At 46.4% G+C, this 23,012-nt stretch overlaps 1 protein-coding gene across 2 annotated transcripts in view; it reads right to left on the minus strand.

Annotated features, from left to right (window-relative positions):
• SSPN (sarcospan) overlaps positions 1-23,012 on the minus strand; it is a 44,576-nt gene that overhangs the window by 10,854 nt on the left and 10,710 nt on the right. Inside the window, exon 1 of one of the 2 annotated variants that reach the window (XM_015628895.3) lies at positions 8,088-8,561. The exons of the other annotated variant lie outside the window; for it this stretch is intronic. Coding sequence (XP_015484381.1) covers positions 8,088-8,411 — 324 coding nt within the window. The 5' untranslated portion in view covers positions 8,412-8,561. Of the gene's footprint in view, positions 1-8,087; positions 8,562-23,012 lie in introns of those variants that run through there. 2 annotated transcript variants of the gene reach the window in all.

Genomic DNA, 23,012 nt, shown 5'->3' on the forward strand with positions numbered 1-23,012 from the left:
TTAAGTACTTCTTTTATAACAATACAGTAACGCTTTTACCTTTTTTTTTTTTTTCAAACCAGAGATGTGTGTTTTTCTAAGTGGCAGTAAAAAATAACGTGGCTGAGAATTATGACCCACATATGTTTAACATTTCAGCTCTTTAAAGGTAAATTCGCTCCTTGGAGGAAACCAAAGCGTGGAACATTTATATAGGAAACAGCTCTATGCTGCTATTTTATACATTATTAATAGATCAGCTTTGAATTACACCTGTGAAGTGTAACAGAATAACTATAAAAATCCACTGGTAAGTATTTTTTAGGAGCCTCTAAGTGACTACAACAGCTGCAGGCATGTTACAGGTGCTGTTGATGCTGATTGCTAAGCAGCATTAGGTAACCCTGCATCCTGGTGCTGCAACAGCCACTGCCACATCCCAGTGTGAAGCACACATTTCCAATGCCTTATTGACTGAGCACACAACAGAAAATGCAATTGAACCCACTTCAGCACGTGCTTGCCACCAATCGATGTGCATTTGTTACACAAATAAAACAGATTCTCTGAGACCTGCAGGACAGCACTTAATTAGATCAGCTCTGGTCAACTGTTATCCAGAAACCCAGGAATTTGCATTTCTGTGCATATTTCAACTCGAGTTTATTTCAAGATCCTACTTCAAAATTTCCATATGGACTAACACACCCCTTGCCGAATAGGTAGTGACGTGAAAGGTTATCCAAGGGAAGAATTTAATTTTGGAAAGCTCTGCCTAGAAAAAGACCCAAATGTGATACAGAAGTATTTAGGAAAGGTAAAGATTTCATTTTGCTTAAGGCATACCCTGTGAAATCCCCCCAGTTCACAACCCAAGAGAACAGCTATTTACTAACACTGGCTGAAGAACTTAAATATTTAGGCTGTACAAAATTTATATTTCTCTTTTTGGGGGAAGCAGTAGACATTCCTCCCAGTGGGCAGGAACCCATTAAAAAAAAAGTGAGTGAAAAGTGAATTAAGGATTGTTTTTTTAAGCCACAATCAAAATAGGAGGACAAATTTTCCAGCTTGTTCCTACCCCAAAGAAGGCAGGAACCTGTTGCCATGTTATCCCATCTGCTCCTGCAAGGATTCAGCACAAAGGTGTACGAAGAGCACAAGGACACCACGTGGCAAGGATGAGGAAGGTTATGTGTAATTAGGGGAAATAAGAACACGTAGGGCACAAATTTCCGCTGTGGTTTGCACTCATTATCTTTGCACGCTGACATATTCATGTGGTTTGCTTTATTCTGACAGATTTCAAAACCACAGATTGCTCTAATCCTGTCTCCATCTCTCCCTTGTATGCTTGTGAAACTGGTTTTCCTTTTGTTGTTGCTACAATTTTAGCCCAAATGTAGAGTAAGTGGTTTTCTCTAGCAAACTACCTCCTACCCAGAGCATCCTGAAAACTTTCACTGGTAAAGCAGGAGGGTTGGGAACATCCACCAAGAAATGAAGGCAGGAGATAAAAACCTGGCTCTAAGGAGCATCTTGGGTCTGTGCCACATCACAAGGCAAATGCTGCAAAACTCACAAAGACACAGTATAGCTCTATATATGTGAGCTTTGTTAGCAAGAACCTCCTGCTATAATTTTTAGATGCAGAAAGCAATCACACCTCAGGACAAAACCTCTCCCAGGTACACCTTGCAATGCCACACAGCACTGCTGAGACCCACAGGAGGACTCTTCCTATTTAATAAGAATGTAAACTCAAACTTCAGGAGGAAAATTGCTGTTAACAGAATTAGGAAGACACTTCCTTTATGGACAAGTTATTTTGTATTGCAGTTGCTCACTTGGAGACACTGGGGATCTTTCTGCTTTTAGGGACACAGGTAAAGAATGATCTCTTGCAGCTATCTCTGGATTTCTGGCTCTCCCTCACAGGTGAGGCTTAACAGTTCTCCCACCTTATCAGATATGGCAAGGCTTAGCTCCTGTCTACACCTTTGGAGAAGTCACTTTATCCAAGTCTAGCACTCCCACTGGACACAGATTTTGATGCAGGAAAGAACCTGTCCCTGTTGGCTTTGCCATTATAAACCTGGATCACCTCTGGTGCCAGACATCTCTACAGGTTGTTGCAGACAGCAGCACTGAAGCTGATTTGCTTGACGAGCTCTGAGGAAGCTGTGATGAAAGTGGGTGCTGCAGGCAGCTTTCACTGCCAGCTTTCATCAGCCTCAGGTCAGCCTGGTCTCACTGTCACATATGAAAGAAGTCACATGTCTACAACACAGAGGTACTGTGCCCTAATTTATTTCTTTTACCCCTTATAGACTCCTTGTTAAATTTAAGGACAGCTTAGTTGCATGTAAATCCACCCCGGAAATAACAGCTATAAGAATGATAATGACAAACACATAGATTGTGGTTGCAGGCAAAGGCCATCATCATCTGGAAAATCATTCTTTTAACAGCCATAAACAATAACTGGGATCCCTTCCCCACCTACAGAATAAAATAATGTTGTCTTTACTACAGGTCCCTTCAAGCCATTCAATAACACCCCCTGGCAGATCCACAGCTTTATCTTAAAAGCTGTAAAGTCATCAACACCCCGCAAGAGCATCCACAATCAAATGAAATGCTATTTTTTCCATAATGATCTTTGCTGTTTAGGTCAGTTGCTCATCACTTGTGCTAAGGTAAGATTTAATTCCCTCAGCAAAGTCTACGATCACTTACACAGCCAGGAGCTGCAGCAGCAGTCCATTGCTGCTGTTAAAACAAAAATACAGTCCTGGCTGAACAAATGCCTGAGGGATCAAAAAAACAGAATAAAATTAGGAGTTCACAGAGCCAGCAGTGATTTTCAGCCTGAGAAGTGCAGCATGGCTGAGAGTACTCGTGAACACCACCTGTGTGGGATGTGTCTGTGACTATGAAAGCCACCATCTCCACAGTCATGAGGCTACCTGGGCTAGGAAAAACTGTTTGATATCCCTCTCCAAATTTTACCAAGGCTTTTTGCACAAATTCCAGACAGGAATTCTGCAGTTAAACTGTGGGCTAAGCCACAGAGGGGTCCAGGATTAGACCAGCCCCTGGCCAGGTATCAGAAACACCTCAGGTGTGCAGTTACCTTCTCAAACCATTCCTTCAGAATGTTTGAACATTTCTCCCCATCAAAGTTTTCCACTCTACACCTGAGAAAAACAAAAGTGTGAATTTCAGCTAATCAATGCACAGCTACTCTTGGAAGAGGATGAGATTTAATGGCAGAGAGTACACTCTACATGTGGCTCTAAACAAGCACTGGTCTCTTCTTCAAGGCAGTCCTTTTGATGTCTGCCCATGGATAACTGAAGCTAGCCTGTACCAAAAAAATAAGGATGCCTGCATGACTTTTGATGGCTAGTTTTATGGCATTAGGTTTTAAGAGTTACCTTCTTTAGAAATTGAAAATGGTTTCCCTAAAAACAAGCAAAAATAATAGAGACATAAACATTTCTGATTCCAGGTAAATGAAGGTAAATTAAGCTGCTTTTTCAGCTAAAAGACTTCCCCTTTTGAACCACACAACCCTACATCAGCATCACCTCCACCAGGGCAGAGAAGCCAACATTTGAGCACTGATGCCAAAAAGCCACAAGCCACGGCCACCCCTTGAGTGAAGCTCAGGGACCCTCTGGCCTGGGGAAACACTTGGGGAGATGGAGCAGGGAGAAGTGTCAGAGCTTCTGGGCTGGGGGCTCAGCCCATGGCAGATCTTTTGGGATGCTTTTTGCAATAAAATCAGTGACAGCTGGACCCAGAGTTGGTGCCTTGAGATGCTTGCGAATCAGCTTTTTAAAAATGTTTTTAAAAGTCCTAATTTTATGAGCATCTATACATATACATTTAAAATAGCTTCCAGAAATAATAAACACCCTGGATAATCATTTCTGATCAGCACTTCTGTAACTTTCTTAACTCCCTGAGTCTGCAAAACAGGGCTGAAAAGGGAGTTTGCCCATGAAAACTCTGAAACTCTCCACTTTTGATCGCAGTGGAAATAATCTAAAGTAGGTTTTTCAAGGAGAAATACATCGTTACTTCTTCTGGGTGTCAAAAGGCCACAAGCTAATGAAAAAGAATGAAAAGGATACCATTAATATCTACTGTCTCTGCAACACTTTTCATCCCAGGATCTCAAAGCAAGGGGTGACGGATGGCCACTATTAACCCCACTTTGCAGGGAAAATAACAAAGTCTTAGCAAGGTTAAGTAACTTGCCCAAAGCTATGCACCAAGGCAGTAGCAAGACACAGGAAAAAATAAAGCCCTGCACTCATGGGTGGGTTTGTGAAGAGTTTGTCCAAGCTCCTGCAAAGCAGCAAGAAGGAAGAGACTGCCAGGGAGTCCAGCCTGCAGTTTGGGGAGCTCAGGACACGTCTCAGGCAACTGCTTCAGACCTGGGCATCTTCACTGTAACTGGCTCCAGGCAAGTTAAACAAATGCTAGCCTCACTACTGTTAACTTCATTTATCTGCCTGTCCTTAGCAATAGAGGAGTGACTTTTTATGGGGAACAGGTTGCTGATGCCAAAGCAGAAGGGGTAAATACTGTAGGCTCCGTGGTTTCTGTCCATAAAATTTTCATTTGGTTTCTGACCCATGCCCCCCACATTTGGGACAAAATACATTATGGTTTTAACTGGGTTTTAACTGGTTTTCATGGTGAAATGCTCTTGGTACAATGGAGGTTGCATTGTTTCCTTCTGCAGAGGCTCAGGAGGGAAAGGCCGATGCTCTGGGGAGGGAGCCCTGCAGGCTTGGAGCCCTCCTCCACTCCCTGTCAGAGGATCACTGGCCACATTTATTCCCCAGGATGGTGAACACAATCCCTGGCCTGCTCCAGCCTCACAAACCTACAGAATCTGATTTTGAACCCATTTAATTCAGACTGCCTTGCCTGGTTTTCCTCGCTAGCATTTTCCACTGGCTGCTCCTCTACAAACAGTTCCTTTCCATTCATGGTAATGCACTGAAGCAGTTGATTTTCAGCAAGGAATGTTGTCCCCATTTTGCCACTAATAAAGAAATAAAAAAAAAAACCAGCTTTCAATCAATCAGGGTCTATTTAACACATTAGCAATTTTCCTTCATTTTTCTGTCATCCTGCATTAACAGCCGTGAGGTCAAATCCAGCCTGGTGTAATTCCAAAGGAGTAACACCAGGAACAAGTTTTACCCATTATATCTAATGTTGCTAAAAAGGTCTCGATAATAGATTATTTTAAGTTCTTGATTCAGAATACTAATCAAGTCCTTTAGAAAGAGCACTTGAGTGGGATGCTACTACAACAAATATGCTCTGATATTTTACACCACATCTTTCTGTCCTGTTGCTCATTTCTGTGTGAATACATGAGTTTTGGGAAGTCACTTTCTGCCATGAGGTCTGTTCTCAAGCAGCACATAGGTCAGACATCTAACACCCTCCATGCAACCCAAAAACCAGTCCACAGGACATCCAGCCACATGTAGATCCTAGCCAAGGGTTCTCCTTCATGGAGAAGTTTTCCCCAGCTCTCCAGAGGCCAGTCCTCAGCACAGTCTTCAGCACAGCTCACCAGCAGCCCCCTGTGACTGCACACCTGGAATTTCCAGCTCAGCAGCTTCTGGCCATCTCCACCTGACGTCCCACTGGGCATCAAGTCCCTCCATGGAGACACCACAGCACAGGAATGAAGTAAATGCAGCACTTCGTGGCACCTCCTGCAGTTTGCCCCGCAGATGTGCTTTGCACTGCTCCGTGGTACCACAGCCAGTGCTCCACAAGGGCTCTGCTACTGGCCCTGACCCACCACTTCATCCTCTCCTTTCTACCACCAGTTTTCTTTTCACTTCCCTCTGACCTAGCACCAGGTCCCTCCTTCCCTTCCGCTTTGGGCTGAGGGTACAGGAGAGCACCATGGTTGCCCAGGAGCCTGCCTGGCCAGGTGGCCCCAGCAGACAGTCCCTGTCATCACCCTGAGGGTAAATAGAGGGGCACCAAAAGCCATGTTGAGCCAGGAAGGAATCAAACCACGCTCGAGTGTGCTGGTGATTCAGCATCTCACCAGAGTCCCCCAGGTGAGAGTCACCATCTGACTCAGAGCGTAGGTGCCGTCACCCTTCCCCACGGGGCAGCCTGCACTGCTCCTCCCGACAGCCAGAGCACCCTGCAACATGAACCAAAACTCCCCCAGTCCCAACAAATGTTTCCCCAGGGATTACCCTGGTGGCGAGTGCAAAACATGACCTCCAACCACAGCCACAGAGAGCTGGCTCTTGCTCCGAGTCGAGAATTAGCTCAGGAACACACATGGAGAATTATTCCTGATTTTCAGGGGGGAACTCTGAAAGTTCCTGAGCTTTGCCTCATGTGGGCATCTAAATGTCACCACTGCTGGCAGCTGCTGCTGAAAACAACAGGGGTTAGAGCTCTGTTTTCAGAAAGCAGTGACTTCGGTGGGGCTTCAGACCTCCCCAAGCGAGGCCAGCCATTTGTGGACATCTCAAATGAATGCTGCTCGGGCCCTGATGACATTCACATGGGCCAGGGGCTGCTTCATGCCTTTTCTCATATCCCTGTCTGTACATTAGTTCAGTCCAGCTCACTCTTTCACCATTCTTTTCTACTGAAAAAGCTATTTCAAACCTGCGATAGCAACAGTGCTGTCTGGAAAAGACATAACCTGACCTCCAGAATCCTCAAAATAAACAGCAGGAATGAACATGCCACATATTGCTATTTTATCATCTGTTTTCCCTCCTGGTTTGTAACAGCCAAAACTTCCCAGGAGGGAATTCCTCTTCCAAGCAAGGGCAGGCTTTTGCTCCACAAAACACCACTAAACTCTTGGATACCTCTTCAGTCAGAAGAGAAACATGAAGAGATGAGTCAGAGGAGCTCTTCCTCTGGGAGCTCAGACCCTGCTCCTTCCACTGTCTGAAGGGGTGCCCAGCAGGGTTAACACAGCAAACGCCAGTTAGTTCAGATTCTCAGATAACAACAACAAATTACAACAAATTGCATTTACAGAAGATGCTCCTATAGCTGTTCGGGCTTTTGAGGGCTTTGAGAAATCTTTTCTCTAAGTACCTAAACAAAATTTATTTGCTGGGAATTCTTACAGTCTGACAACACCCAGAACTGTGCTAACACATCAGGGCATATTTTCAGGACACATTTTCCTGAAACCTGTTGCCTAGGGAAGAAACCTGCATGCTCAATTATATCCATGGCCTATGCCAGGCTCACAATCACTGATCCCGTCCCTCCATGGGCAAACCTCACGTCCCCAAGCCCACAGCCAGCAGAGTCACACCACGGATGGCACCACATACCCCGTCCCCACCTCCGCAGGGGTGGCTGCTGCTGGGGAACAGCCCAGGCTTCCCCAGCAGGGATGCCTCTGATTTACACCCAGCAGGACTCTGCCCTCTGCCCAGTCCCCCGGCCCAGGCGGCGAGGCTGGAGTGTCACTCCAAAGTGACTTGGCAGGAGCCACCAGCAGGCTCTGGGATGGGCTCCCTGTCCCTGCCACGTCCACTGGTGCCAGCCCCTTCCCCATGGCCACGGCAGGCAGGAGCAGCAGTGGGAAGAGGGTTAAATCCCAGCGGTTCTCCAGCACAGCACAGTGAGGAAGCCCCGGAGACACACATGGCTCTCTTCGCCCAGCTAAAAATTGCGAGTTACGGAGTTATGCTCTCACTTCCAAAACCTCATGGTTATGGTTTGGTGGGCAAAGAGGGTAGGCAGCATAAGAAATTAACATTTCTTTTCAGCATCACCAGGCAGGAGCTCACTGCAAAGCGCAAGCTAGTACATACATCCACTGAACGGCAACCCTGTATTTTATTTCAGGTCTGTTGGGTATTGCAGGGAAGAATACGAAAGGCTGTGTTATTCTGCAGGAGCAGTTTTCCTTGGGAAAGTATAGCCAGACACTTAATCCCAGGAATATTTATAGTTAGCATAACTCAAATGGTGTTGTGCATGCAGTTGGTTAGTCTAAAGTGGAGCGTCATGCAGCTTGCATTAATGCTGGCAAAGGCACTTTATGGAGAAACAGACTGTATGCTTACAATTATCCCAGCCCAATATGGAGTGTCTCTGACTAGCAGAGAGGAACTGATGCCTGCCATAAGGAAGCCCAGCACTGTTACAGAGGTGCCTAAGGCCAGCTGCAGCAATGCCAGCAGCAGCGGGAAACGGCAGCCACAACAAGTGTGGGATTCCTCCTCCTGGCCCGTTTTGGGATCCCCCTTGGCTTTCTTCTGCTTCTTCTTCTTCTTCATCGCGGACTCCTGCGTCGAGCCGGTGCTTTTCTCCCCTCCGGGTGCCTTCCCTGTCTGGCTCTGGGTATTTGGGGACGTGCTGTGCTGGGTTTTCTTCTCCTCCTTCCCCATGCCGGCGGATTTTGGGCTTTCACGTGCGTGTGTGTGCGCGCACGCCGAAGGGGGTGAGAGTTTTCTGCCCCCCAAAGCTTCGCTTTGTGCCGGCTGACTTGTTCCTGGTATTTGAATCAAGGAGGCTGAACAAATATGGAAAACATTTGGAAGCAGATTGTCAGAGCTTCGAAATGCCACATATAGCCCGGAGAAGGGGGGGATGCAAGGGGGTAGCGAACTGCCAACAGTGCGGGCGCCGGCTGTGCGCTCACACGGCTCCACAGGTGTCAGCGCACCTTTGGGGCTTGGGGACGGGCAAACAGCAGGGCAGGAATTCCGCACCACCGGCTGGTGAACAGCAGGGAAATCTGCCTCGCCAGGGAGCCGGGAATGCTCCGGTGCCTGTGCAGGGAGCTCGGGGCACCGCGGCTCCCCTGGGGGCTGCCGGCAGGCAGAGCTGGCCGGGGGCACCCACAGCACCGTGCCCATTCCACACACCCGCTGAAGCACTTTAAATTCCAGCTTGCATTCCCTCCGTGGCAGGGAGCTGATTGCATGTATGGAAAGCACGAAATTAATACAAATTGAAGTACAAGTTAATGTCCCGGGGAGCCAAAAGGGATCCTGTCTCTTCCCAAAAGTTGCAAAAACACGGCTAGGTGTGTTTTATGATGAGACAGACAGGGACCAGCAGTGAGGACTGGCGCTTCTGGGCAGGCAGTGATAGAGCATGGAGTGAACATCTGCAGAGTGTGTTTCCAGGGCTGCAAGTTATCCATACCAGAAGATTGTTTATGTTACCTAAAAGAGAGAGGGATGTCTTATTGTGGGCATGTGGTCACTGCACTTCATCCATATGTGGGCTCAGGCTGCTGCTTGAAGACAGCACGGCAACAGAAGTGGTGGAATTTCTCCTGAAATACTCAAAAGTTGCTCTCTGGCTGAATCTAGCACTGGGGAACCCTGGCAGAGCCTCTCAGACGCTGGAGGGGCTTGCCCATGGAGGGGGTGTGCAGAGACTGAATTCTGTCTCTGTGAAGAGGAGGGAGCAAGAAGAGAAGGGTGCTGACTGATATTGTGACGGGGCTGTGCCGGCAGCCCTGAGTTCAGCCAGGCCATGGTGCACAGATCCTGCAAAGAAAGACCAAGAGAAGCAGGGAGGCTGTGGGAAACTTGTGCTTAGCTCAGGCCAGAGGAATTACTCAAAAGCTTAGAGGTAAACAGGTGCTTGACTGCTTTGCTGGCCCGGGGCCGAGTGTGTACAGCCTGATGTACGACATTGCTCCTCCATGCGTGCAGCTCCATGTCCCTGCTGGCACAGGGACACCCTGGGGACACGTGAGCTTGTGCTGCTGCTGCCCCACGGACACCAATGAGAGAACCTTAAATGGACCAGCCAGTTCTGGCCCCACCATGGAGCTGTTGCAGTTTTTTCCTTTCCCATAGAAGCAGACAGCAGGAGCAAAGTGCTGGGAGGAGTGGGGCAGGTGGAAAGCAGACAGAAAGAAGACATCAGAGACTGGAGATGTCCCCACAAAAATTGCCTTTGGATGTGGCAGAGCAGCTCACCTGGGACTGGTCAAAATGGTGAGGCACTCAGAGAGGATCTTACACATGCTGATATAGCATCGAGGAAATATTTCCTCAGACACACTGGCAGTGCCTTCTGAGAAACGACTCTATTTCCAGCTCTTTATGGCATTTAACAGCAATGAACTGTGTCCTCTGTATTAATAAATTATGATGTCACTTTGTTTTATGGATTAAGCAATATCCTCTTTGGTTATTTATAATACTGAACGGATGAAAGAAAACTAGAAACAAAGTGGTTTCAGATGCTTTCTGCACACATAATTCTCGTGCTACATCCATAGAGTGAGATTAAGATACATTGTTCAAAAAAGGAAGAGGAAAATAAACAAGAGGTGAGAAAAAATAGAAAAAAAAATCCTTCTCCTGTAGTCATGTTGCGTAGAGTACCATGTTTTCACAGTTTCCCACCAAGATGTTTAGTCACTATCATTCACTTTCTAAAATATCCTTAAAATAAGTTGCACTCACTGGTGTATCTTGCCTCTCAAAGCCACACACAATTATATTTAACCACAGCTTTGAGAAGGACAGGGTGTTCAAGGATCATCACCAAGGTCAGACCAGGAAGTAGTGGCAAAGCTGAAGGCATGTTTAAATGATGCCCGGTTGAACATCTACCCTAATAATAATTAGAATGAAATGAAGTTAGAATTTTCCTTTATGCCCATCCATTTCCCTGGTTCTATCCCATGGATTTTTACTGTGGTTTTTCCCTCAGGAAAATCCCTGGTTTAGCGCCTGGATTTGTGCTGGCGGCTAGATTTATGATTGCTGTCTTCTCAAAGGGGCCAAAATCCAATTTCTTTACTTGTGCTGACATTCATATTGGTTTCAGTGGGAGCAATTGCCTGAGGAGGATGAACAGGATTTAACCCAAGGTCAATAAAATTAACAAGAACTTTTCTTATGGCCAATAACAACCCTTATTTATCTCTGGGTCAGAGAATCTCTGGTAAAACAGGTACCTAAATATCTTTACTGTACAACAAGTAACTAAAAAATGAGGCCATGCTCAAGGACAGCAGGCAGAATATCTCCTACAGTGTATAGGTGGGATGTCCACTTGGGTCCCAGATTCCTGAAGCCCTTTTGAAAATTCCAGCTGGTGCCCAGAGTCCTTAGGGCAGGAGAATTCTAGGCCAGCTCAGGGGACATCTTCTGTGCAGTGGCAGAAAGGTTTGGGTATGAAACCATGAAATGTGGTCAACATAGAGCAGAGTTGCCTTCTCCCAGCTGCTGGGTCTGGAGTAGCTATTCCACGTGGTTTTTCCAAGAAAAACAAAGACATTAGTTGCCATCTACCCTACCCACTCTGAGACAAGGAGCCTCTCCTTGGCTCCTTGCACACTTTAAGGCATATCCATCTTAGAATCCCAGCTTTTCTAATCTCTGCAGCAATACATGGCTATTTAGAGAGAAAATTGGGAGTCAAATACATTGAAAAAGTTCTGGGCAGGGATATTGCTGATTTTAAATGATTGAACAGTGTGTACCAGGGGTTCTTTTGCCATGGCTAGCTGTCCCTGCAAAGCCAAACTCAGTTATCTTACATGCTGGGAAGTTTAATGGGGACGGAGAAAAAAGACGGATGCAGGATTGATCTTCCGTACTTATTATCTGAACCAGATTGTGTTTGCTGATTCCACTTGGCATTAACAATCGAGTGTAAAACAGCTGTGAAGGAACTCATAGCAATGACAAATTAAAAGAATTACATTTTTGGAAATTGAAAGATTAAATGAGGACACTGAAATAAAACTAAATTTTCCCGAGTAATACATCTTCCGGATGTCACTTGGATTTTCCCAGCAACACAAGAATAATCATTACCCTTTTATGCCCAAAGGCCCTGATTAAGTATGTTCTTAAATTAAGCACATGCTTGAATACCCTTCCTGGATGAGGATGCTTTTTGATTCGAGCCCAGCTAGCATCTCTCATGTGGCACACAGTTGTAATTTCATGTCCTTTACACAAAATGAGTCATGTTGCACAGCTTTTCCATGGCCAGACGCTGTCCTCTGTTAAACATTGCCTGCTCTTGTTCCTCTCCTTGCCAGAAAGCAGCGCAGCCCGGGTGACGGTGACAACAAGTCAAAGAGCACACACAACGCCAGGCGTGGAAAAGGCAAGCTTTGGGCTGCAGTTTTGTGGTGACACAGACTTTCCTACTCTTCTCCCAGGGCCAGGGACACACAGCGCTGCATGCAGCTCCAGAAAGCTGGGATTTTTTCCCCACTGCCATCTTTGCCCTGGAAATAGAGTGGGATTGGCGTGGTTGGGCTGCCAGAGACGCACAGGCGCTCACTCCCTCATAATCACATTTACACAGATATTTCTCCCAGCCATCAGCACCCCGGCCAAGCGCCAGTGGCAGGGTTGCAGCACACAAATCCAGAGCAGTAGAATTAACAAGGAACAAAAGCTTGGACAGGGCTGTCCTCGTTGCCCCAAGTACTGTGGGACATTCGGCTCCCTTTGCCCAAGGAGCTACTCCACAAAAAGCTGCTGACCCAGGGGTCCTCTCAGAGATGCCACCCCCAGCATGACAGCTGGAGTTGGGAGGGAGCCAAATGTGCCACAGCCAGCCAAAGAATCACCAGTCTCCAAGCCAGTCTGGGCTAAGGAGAAGCTAAGACCCTGCCTAACCTTTGCTTTTTGTTCCCCTGATCCTGTCACCCTGCAGCAAGCCGTGGACCGCAGAGCTGGGCCAAGCACTGCCAAGTAGCCAAAGCTCAGCACAAAGACCGGGCCAGACTGGGAGGGGGGATTCCCCATTAAAGCAAATGATGAAAGGTTCTCCCTGAAAAAAGAAGTGTAAAGTCAAGCTGAGATTTTCAAAACCTCATGCCCATGGACAACAGATAATAACAACATGTAGCCCTTGAAAGTGCATTTGCATAAAAGACAAGGCCAATTAGAAATGGGTCCAACATCTGCCACAGCCACTTTTAAAATTCAGGTCATCTGGAGGTGAGGCTTGTTTTTGACAGGTCTTCTGAGGCCAGTTCACGTTGTTTTGAGTGTCTGTAGGCTCTGCCATGAGAGCTGAGTCATGCCAGGTGACCTCCAGAGGAACCATCCATCCCACTGTATTCTTTGCATGTGCTTCATGTGCCCTTTAGGCATCACTAGGGGTAAGACCAAGGTACAGAGCATTTCAGTTTAGCTGTTGGGGGTAACAGATGTGGAAAGAAATAGAGAACAGGAGTCGTTTTATGTCAGGGTACTCCACCCCTGGAGGCCACTTATTTAAAAATGCACCTTACTCCATTGCCTCTGACCATGAAGTAAATTTGTGCACATAAAAAAAAAATCAGCTTGGGAAGAAATTGTGCCTTGCAGCCTCCACAATGGTTGTGCTACACCAGTTTAAATTCCTAGACCTTTGCTTTTGCTAAAGTTCCCTTAGATGCCTTATGCCTGGGACTCCTCACCTCCAGCTGTGCTTCCCTGAATCCACAGAGTGGCCCAGGGATTTGTGGGAGTCTCCTGTATAAAACTTAACAATGTTTAAGCTGCCCATAATGATCTGACTGTTTCTGCCTCATCTTCTACTTTTATGGCAGATTCTTTGGGGTGGAAGGCGTATATTATCACATTTCTGCATGAGGCCTGGAGAGGATCCTTAGGGGCTACAACTGATAGTCCCCCAAAACTGGGCTGGAGAAGTAAGAAACGAGAAGCTGAGATGCTACACAAAAGCAAAATTAAGTGCTGCAGCTTGCTCTGCACATCACCACACTCTGTGAGTATTTTGTACCAGCCCAGAGACCTTTGCATCTCCCTGAGCAAGGTTAAGGAGTCTGAAAACCAGGAATGACCAGTTTACAGACACTCTGTGCCCTTTCCAAAGCCAGTCCTCTCTCTTTTCCATGCATATCTGTCAAAATATGTTAATGAGATATTACGGCTGTTAGATCTTCTCACCAGGTGTTAATCACTACCTGGTTAAACAGAGGCAAATCCTCTCAGCTGTGATGTTGCTGAGGATAACAATTAGATCTGTTCTATGTCTGTGCTCACAGGAATGCATTCACACACTCCCGTGCACATGCAGGGCTTAGGAGGCTGCCTTAAACCATATACAGAAGTTCCAGGAAATCTGCCTGTGGCTTTACACCAGGATATAGGCATTGTGGGCAGCAGAGGGAAGGGCAAGGGCTCATGGTCTCACTTTTCATTGATGAGAGGGATTAAACGAAGGAGCTTCATAGCAGTGGGTACCAAATGTGCTCAGCTTGTCCCATGCAAGTGGATGTTTTGTAATAAAATTAGAAAGGCTTTATTTCAAAAGACACATGAAAAAAAACTTCTTCTGAGCCAGTGTAATGCTACCAGCAACTCTAATAAGGTGTTCTCTCCGAAGATCCAGGACAAATTTTGTGGAGCATATTCACACATATCTCATTTCTGGCACTTTCTGGAACGCAAAGACACTCAGGGCTTTGTTTCTGCAGCTGGCTCAAGGTCTCACGCTGGCACTTGGGCAGTCTCACGTGTTACTTACTGCTCCAGCAGTACTTCAAGGCCTGATGTACTCACAGGCACTGCAGTTTCCTGAAATACACTTTGGGGTCCTCTGGAAGGCACCAGCTGGAATTTCCTGTGAAGAAGTCAGTCTTTCAAAAGCAAGTAGCTGTGATTTTCCTCCAACCAGGGTCCACCATAAGTAGTGGCTTTCCTCAGAGTCATCTTTGGAGCCCTGAAGTGCCTGAGCGCCGGAGCTGACTTCTTCAGCCTATTTGAAGCTGACCTTGGTATGGCCAAGATGTGCCTTTACCTAATGGCTGGTTCAGAGATGGACCCCATGATCTTCCCTGGGGACAGGAGTCTGGAGTGTACTGGGGTTCATCTTTTCCAGTCTCCTCCTGAGCTTGCCTTAGCAACTACAGGGCCCAGTAGATGCTGGGTCATAATTCTCTGCTTCACAAAGAGCTGGTTACTCCCAAAAATCAGTATCCCTTTTCTTCCTTTACATTGCATCAATGTAAACCATCTATAAATCATCTCCACAAATGACCAAATCTGCCTGGTCTTCATCTAAGCTGAAACAGAGGCCTGGGGTCTGGGCTAGAACTGTGTGACAGATTTGGGAGCCTCAACCTCTGCCCACCTCTTCCCTGGAAACAGCCCCCTGGCCCTTGTCTCTGGCCTCCACCTGGGCTCAGTTTCCCTCTGAGCAGCAAAATCAACGTGGCTTCATGTAGTAATGTAAAAGGGTTCTTGAGGACACAGAGCTCTCTGTGTTGCCAGAATTACTGCATGTGCTCCACCAGATGTTGAAGAGTATTCCCTCCCATCCCAAGCTACCCTGGGTATTATGTTTCCCTGGCTTGACATTGTTATGAAATGTCAGAGCTTCGCAACTTGTCTGACTCTTTTGCAATGTCCCCAAGGGAACACAACCGCTTCCAAAGCATTGGTTAGGACCAGCAAGCCCTACAGACTTGTACCACCTTTCCCTCCGGAAGAACCTCGACCATCACTGCAAGATAGGTGAGACATAGTGGGGTAGGAGGTGAAAGCAAGATGAACTGAAAGCAGATCTGGAAGGTAGCTGCTGGTGGATTTGTCTGAGGGCTGCCTGGGGACTGCTTTTAGTCCATATTTTTCTGTCACACAAAAGAGGGAGGAGTGCGTGGTGAAATTTCCTGATGACACAGACATGCGAGCGCTTGTCAATACAGAGAGGCCCCAGCCTATCAAACAGGAAGAACTGCGTGACCTCGAGGGTGGGAACAATGGGAATAGGACGAAATTCAGTTGTGCCAAATGTAAGGTTTGGCACGTAAGGCTGAAGGGCCAGAGTTTCTCTGGGAAAATAAAACATCTCAGGCACCTTGGCTGGTCACAGGATTCCCTTGAAATGGCAGCACAGCACGGCCATAGAAAAAGGTAAATGTGAGAAAGGATAAATCAAGTATTTCCCACAGGGGACTGAAAAGTATTGGTGATGGAGAACAAGTACTGGTGGGCCCTGTGAGGAGGCTGCACTCAGCTTTATTCATCTCTGTTAGAGAAAGATGAACTGCAACAGGACCGAGTGTAACTAAGGGTGCTCGGTGGGGGCTGCAGACCCTACGTAACAATAGGAAACTCAAAGGGATTGCCTGGTTCTGCCCAACAACATTAGAGGTTAGAGAGGACACGATTGATCTATAAATATCCTGTGTTAAACTTAAAACAATGTTGGCACGAGGACAAATGGATACAAATGGCCATGAGTGTGTTTAGCCTGGGAACCATTCTGGCCATTGGAGCAGTGAGGGGGAGGAACAGCAAGGAACAGCTTGTTGTAAGGCACTGCAGCATCAATTTTTGAATTGTACCATTTGACATGGGGCTTGAAATGATTCAGTGATGCAGAAAGCGCCTTCCCTTCCAAATGCCCATTATGGGTATGCTTTTGGAGCCTTCTTGCTCATATGGGTGCCCTAACTCAGCCACAGGAGAAGGCAAGGCTGTCAGTCCCTTGACTAGTTGTGTTAGGGCTTGGCATAATCAAACTCCTAATTTGTTAGTGGAAACTATTTTGATTTCATGCATTTCTTACAGAATAAACTGGAGGCTTACATCAGTAACCAGTTCAGTTCCCTTTTTTTCTTTTTTTTTTTCTTTTTTTTTGTAGTTAATACTTTGTACTTATATAGCATCTTTCATCTTTCAAAGTGCTTTACATACATTAATTATTTAATTCTCCCCGTACCCCCTTTGATCTAGGCAACTATTATGATGCTCAGTTTACAAGTGGGGAAAGCAAGCATAGAACAAATCCTTGCTGCCAGGCTCATCCCACCAGGACTGATGCAGCTTCATGGCTCGAAAAGGCAAGGAAAGGTTCCATGATGTGCGCAGGGTACACAAGCAATCCAGTGGAAGAGGCAGGGTGACAACTCTCCTGGATACCCCCTTGTTCCAGCAAGGCTGCCAGTGAGGATGCTGAAAGGATAATAAAGGACTAGAAAGTGATGTGCCCTGTGCTCCAGAGAAAGACACAGAACTCAGTTTCATCAGAGCAAGCAGAACAAAGCCATCACAGTGGCTAGGTGACTAAGGCCCAAGGAACAGGAATAAATGCACACAGAAGTAGCGAATGAATAAGAGCTGACATTGATCTGTGTAGACATGCGTTTAGTGGAATGATGTGAGTCTTCCCTCTCAGTTACAAAAAAATATAACATCTGATGTATTTTTGATTGTTCTTGTGTTGAATGTTTACATCATTTTTCAGAGTGACTGTCAGAGTCTGACCTGGAGATTTCATTGCTAAATAACGGATCCACTTGTCTTGCAAATTCCCAGAGTGATGTTGTTTGTGTGTTTTGGGTTGCTGTGATGATATCAGGACACTGCAAATGCGCTCTGCCTTGTTCCAAAGAGAAGCCTCACATTCCACCTCTCTTCTTCACCCTTTTTAAAGGACATTTTTGTCTTATAGGGGCAAGCAGTGTAGTTTGTGAGGCAGAACAGGAACCTGGGAACAACACACTTGGGGCCCAGTGTTCATTCTGATGCTGGTTTGGAGTCTGACATTGCTGCACCTTGGTGGCCAGTGCCCAGAGTGGGAGTTAAAGCACCAGGGTACTGACTTTGACAGGAACTGACTCATTTTGAGGCCAAGAGAATGTCATTTAGCACTAACTCACTCTCCAGCCTTATGGGACCAGGAATCATGGCCCTGTGCATCCTCCTCCTGGCACAGCAATCACAGCTTGTGCCCAGAGCAGCTTCTGTGCTCCTCTGGGTCAGTCAGCACTTTAACATAATGTCCTTTTTTAGGGGAAAAAAAGGGGAAAGGGCCTGAATTTAGTCATATTTTTCTTGCAGCAAAACTCTTTCCTGTTCCTGCTAGCATTAATTCCTAGAGAAGTAAAAATGGCTAAGGTTTTTTCATTTCATGGCCATTTTGATATGCTAAATGGTGCCAAGAGAGTCAGTGCAAAATTAACAGAGTTCAAGTCTCCATGGAACATGGAAAATGTAGTTAAAATAGTGCTGTTAAAGATTTTGTAATTAGCAGAAATTATTTTAAAGCGTAGCATTTTTAATTAGCTGCGAATGGTGCTCACTCTACATCAGTATTACCCACAAAATTGGCTACTCCTAAGACAGTTTGTGCTCCTCACCTGCACAAATCCCTCAGGAATCCACAGGTTATAACTGAGATCCATGGAGCTGTGCACTAACTGAAAGGGAAACTGTGATAATGCAACAATGCTGAAAGCACAGTCTTCTAACAAGCACAGTAGTGTCAAAGATGCCGTTGGCAATTGTCTTGCTGGTTCACTCCCTCCTGCCAGAGATCCTCTGTGAGTTTCTTAGTATTAATTTCTTATTCTCCATTCCTCAGGACCTCTGTTGAAGTAGGGTTCTCTTCTACCCCATTCTAGATCATCCCAGCTCACTGCACCCATGGGCTTCGTCACTATTTGGTAATGGTCCTTAATTCCAGAAAATCTCCTTCTGCAGTTGTGGACTCGCCCTCCTCTCCAGGCCCTTTCCATTTCTTTGGGAAGTCCCCCAGTGTAAGAAGAGCAAAGCAGCATACCTCAGTGCCCAAGGTGTGCAGGGAACTGGCTATGTAGGAGGAGACAGAGGCTGCCCAGATGATGAGAGAAAGGCTTTCTTGAGGACCCTTGGTGTCCACAGGGTGCTCAGGCTACCTCCAGGTAATGCCGATGGGATGTGCATCCCTAAATGAGCCTGGTGAGCTGGGCTGAGGTCTGTCTGAGGTCATACAGGCAGCCTGTGGCAGGGATGGGAGTTGTCCTCCTGCCATCAGAGCCCAGCAAATGCCTTTACAATAAGGTCACTCATGCCTTTAATTCCTCTGCTGCAGAGGAGTTATTAGCTGTATATTAGAAACACTATGCCCAGGGAAATTTAAACTTCAGTTGGCTGCTCATGTAGCACTGTTACAGTGACATTTATAAAAATCAGTTCACACACAACAACGAGACAACAGGGAGAGACAATTACTATGGGCTGTCCGTGTGGCTGAAAACCCACTGACCATCCTGTGGTTCAGGACCATCACTCACACAGCTGTGCCCTGTCAGTGTTAGCCTGGGGCTTCTCAGGTATCCAGACAAAAATTGGTGGGTGGATGGCAAATGGTGAGGCCCTCTCCTAAGCATCTCTTCCATGTCATTGCTGCACAAGAGACAAGGAAGAATATTTCTTTTAGGATACACAGCAACATTTGTGAAATCTCAACTGGTTTCAAATATGGAACTTCCAGTTCAAGCTATGTTGAAAAAAGCACCAAAAGGTTGGGGGTTATTAATATGTTGTAAATGAAACTACAGGAAACTTCAGATGGAAAGGCCAGCTGTGTGGGATGAAGAAAGCAGCAACAGATATCTCTTTTAAACCAGCTTTGGACAGTGAATTGAATTTGCACAGGTCAGTTCAATCCTGGTACTTCTAAACCTCTCAATAATTCACTGTGCAGCTGTAATAATTTCTAACACAACTTTCTGAATGTAGCTTTTCAAATCACAAAGGAGCAGAAATTCCACGGTCTCGTGCCCCTCTGGCAGTCCCATGGCTCATCAGCAGGGCTGTAAAACCATGAGGTACCAGGTGAGACAGCCCAGGGACTGACAGCAACAGGGAGGTGGTGCAGGATGGGAGGCAGTGGAAAGACCCATGGCAAACCCCTGACAAGACACTGAGCCCTCATGCCCAATTTCAAACCCCTGTTCTAAAGCAAGGCTATGCCCAAGCCATTTCAGCAAAAAGGTCACCAGAAGCACTTCATGTGGTGCAAAACAGTTCCTTCTGCCCTCTCCTCTCTCTTGTGCTTGGTGCCAGGTGTTGGCCCAGCCCATTTGGCTGGATCATTCCCTTGAAGATGTCAGAGGCATCCATACAGCATGGAAAAAATCACCTCAAAATGCTTGGCAAAGCTTTAGTTGACTGAAAAGGGGGTTGTATAATGGGACGTCTTGGGAGTAACTTGAAAAGCAAACATCCTTACCAGAGCTGCCTATAGTGCAGTTGCCTGTACAAGGTGTGTAAATGCCTTTTTTTTTAGTGTTTTTCCAGCTGCAGTGTGTTCACCCAGCCTTAAAATTATGTCAGTGGTATCTGTGACTGTCATCTGCTCCTGCCAGCACAGGCCACTTTATATGGGTGCAGTCACAGGGAGTCGTGCCCTTGGACATCCACTGCTCCGGGAGTGTCCAGCCTTGAGCTCAAACTACAAGGCAAAACCAAAAACAGCCTTTTGTCTCAGGCATCCATAAGCAGCTTAAACGGGCAACAGGAGGGCCTCCTCTGCAGTGACAGCAGTGTTTTCTGGCAGCTCAGGCTTTGCCTGGTGTCCAGAGCCCAGGAGCTCTCCTCTGGGCAGCCACAGCCCAAAGCTGAACTGGGAACACTTGAAGGATCTGTTTTGTTCTCACAGGCACAACCAAAGAGATGATGGCAGTCAAACCCTCACTCTGGTGGCTCTCCATGTACCATGTCTGTGCTAGATTAATTTGTTTTGTCTCTCTGATAGCTGTAATAGCTCTTATAATCCCTCTCCTATTCTTTTTACACCTGTTCTATCTGCCAGCACGACCGAGAGCAGACTGCCTGCTGCCTGCTGCCAGCACTGTGGATCCCAGCCAGGGATTATGGACATACATTTTCCTACACAAAATGAGGTCTCTGGTGCAAGTGAGGCCTTGTGCAGTTGTGTAAGGAGTCCTGCAGGGTCTCCTCCTCTAAGGAGGTTTACAACAGAGGTCAATGGCCTCAGTGACACAGGGAAGGTGAGGGTAGAGGTCTGGCCTGCCAGGGTGAAATAGAAGTTGCAGGAAGGAGTTGCCAGGCCCTGGCTGATGGCCCTGCTGTAGATTTTGGCCCATATCAGGGAAACAAAAGCAAATCTTATTAGTAACTTGGCAGAGACAGCTCCTGATTTCAGCACAGTTTTATCTATAGTTTGAGTCTCTGTGCCCAGACCTCAAAATAATCCATATCACATCTGCAGTCCTGGTGAGGAGCAGTAAAGGAGAGGGATGCTCAGCAGGGCACGCAATTCTGTGTCTTGAGGGCCAAAGAGATTCCTGCTCAAGACAACTGGAAAACTCTTGGGCAAAGGTGGATCATGGGGTGGAGGGGAATATTAATAAAGGTGGTACTGACTGATGGATACAGAGATCAGAGAGCAAAGCCTAAAAGAGGCTGGGGCAAGAAACTCCAGGGCATGGGAATGCTTGATTTGATTTTAAAAATGAGTAGTGAATGGCAGGAGGAATGGGGATGTGCTCAGCAGAGCATTGCAAGATTGGGATTCACTGCCACCGGAGATTGCCGAGACGCAGAGCTCAGGAGGTCTGGAAAAATGCGTGGGTATTTATAAAGGTTGTGGATATCTCCAGAGTTACCTCTGGAGATATTATTGGAGATAATCAAGCAGAAGGGATATAAACTAGAGCTTTTCAGGGGACATGCCAAGTGATATATGCCTAGGGTTAGGAAAATATTTTCCTATAAGCAAGTTAGGATTGGCCATTCTGGTGTTTCTTGTTCTGGGTTTACAGGACTTGGCAACAGGGCACCTTCGGAGAGAAGAGAGTGGAGTAGATGAGCTGAGAGCCCAGTCCAAGGCAGCAGTGCCTCTGGTCCTGCATCCTGCTGCGTGAGAAAGCATGTGAGGAATTATAATTCCCTTTGGACATGTGACCCAAATTGCAGCGGGAATTTGCATTCCTGGTGCCTGCTTCTATTTCATGTCTGCCCCCCGCTGCACAACAACACCTGCAAGAGGGCTTGTTACCGTTTCCGAGAGCACAAGCTCAACAATCTTCTCAGAGACATTAAGAAGAATATCTACAAAGGAAACCGAAAGGTAAAGAGGAGTCAAAGATAAGTCAATGCTGTGTAAAAACTTATCCATACAAAACAAACTTGCTCAAAGAAAAATCAGCTGTCACTTTAAAATCTGACATTAAGTTTCTCAAATCGCAGACCTTAATCAGGAATAATACTTGAAGAGGAACAAAGAGAATTTATGATGAAAAATCAGGACAGCTGAGTGCTAGGCTCAGCGGGACTAACTGCATGACAATATGGATAAGAATGATAATTGCATTAGTTTAGCCTGAAATGACTGGCCAGAGCTGGTTCTTTTTGGTCAGCTGAATTTCTGAAATGGCTTCATTTACTTTTTAAGCAAACTTGGAAGGAGAATTACAACTAGATTGTGACAGGTCCATCTACTCTCTCAGAGGAAAGGAGCATTTCAGAAAAGCATACTAATATTGGCTTAGAGCTCTTTGAAATGGGTTAAACCAAGTGCCCCTTATAGGTTCTTTTTCACAATGACATTAAGAGGTAAAGGTAGCTCCTACTGATGAAAGTTAGAGGATCCAAGCCCATGATGTTCACACTTATTCCACACATTGTACTTTGACCCCAAGCACCTGTCAGACCCTCCCCATGGTGACATTCTCACTTAATCAAATTTTTACATTTTATTTACCCTTTTAAAAATTGGCATGGCTTCAAACAGGCACTAATCCTCTGCCTGTTAAAAACAACAAGATGCCTCTACCTGAGTCTACATTTTCTGCAATAGGAAACCGTGGGTTTATCTCCCAGCTCTACAGTCAAATTCATATTCAAATTATATCCCAGTGACCGCAGTCCCAGTTCCAGCTGCCAGCTCCGTGTTGCTGAGACCTGGTGGGAATAGTTGGGGATTCTCAAGGCAGTGTTCTCCCAAAACAGTGCACTGTGAAATCGCAGACAGGGGGAGTAGCAGCCGGTCCAGATGGGAGAGAGGGGGGAGACATTCCCCCACAGCCTGTACCTGGGCTGCTGCTCTCACTGCTAAGTATTGCTCTGATGGAACATGCGCTTGCCCTTAGCAAAATCTGGAGCCTGAATGAGGCAAGGGAGATGTGAACCGCAACAAAAATTGGCTGATCATGACAAATCTGCTGCTGTCCCATTGCAGCATCAAATATGTGGCAGTGCTGCATCTCTTGATGCTGCACAGAGGAACAGACGCTCTGTTGGACAGGC

This window comes from Parus major, chromosome 1A, assembly GCF_001522545.3.
Source record: "Parus major isolate Abel chromosome 1A, Parus_major1.1, whole genome shotgun sequence".
NCBI lineage: Eukaryota > Metazoa > Chordata > Aves > Passeriformes > Paridae > Parus > Parus major.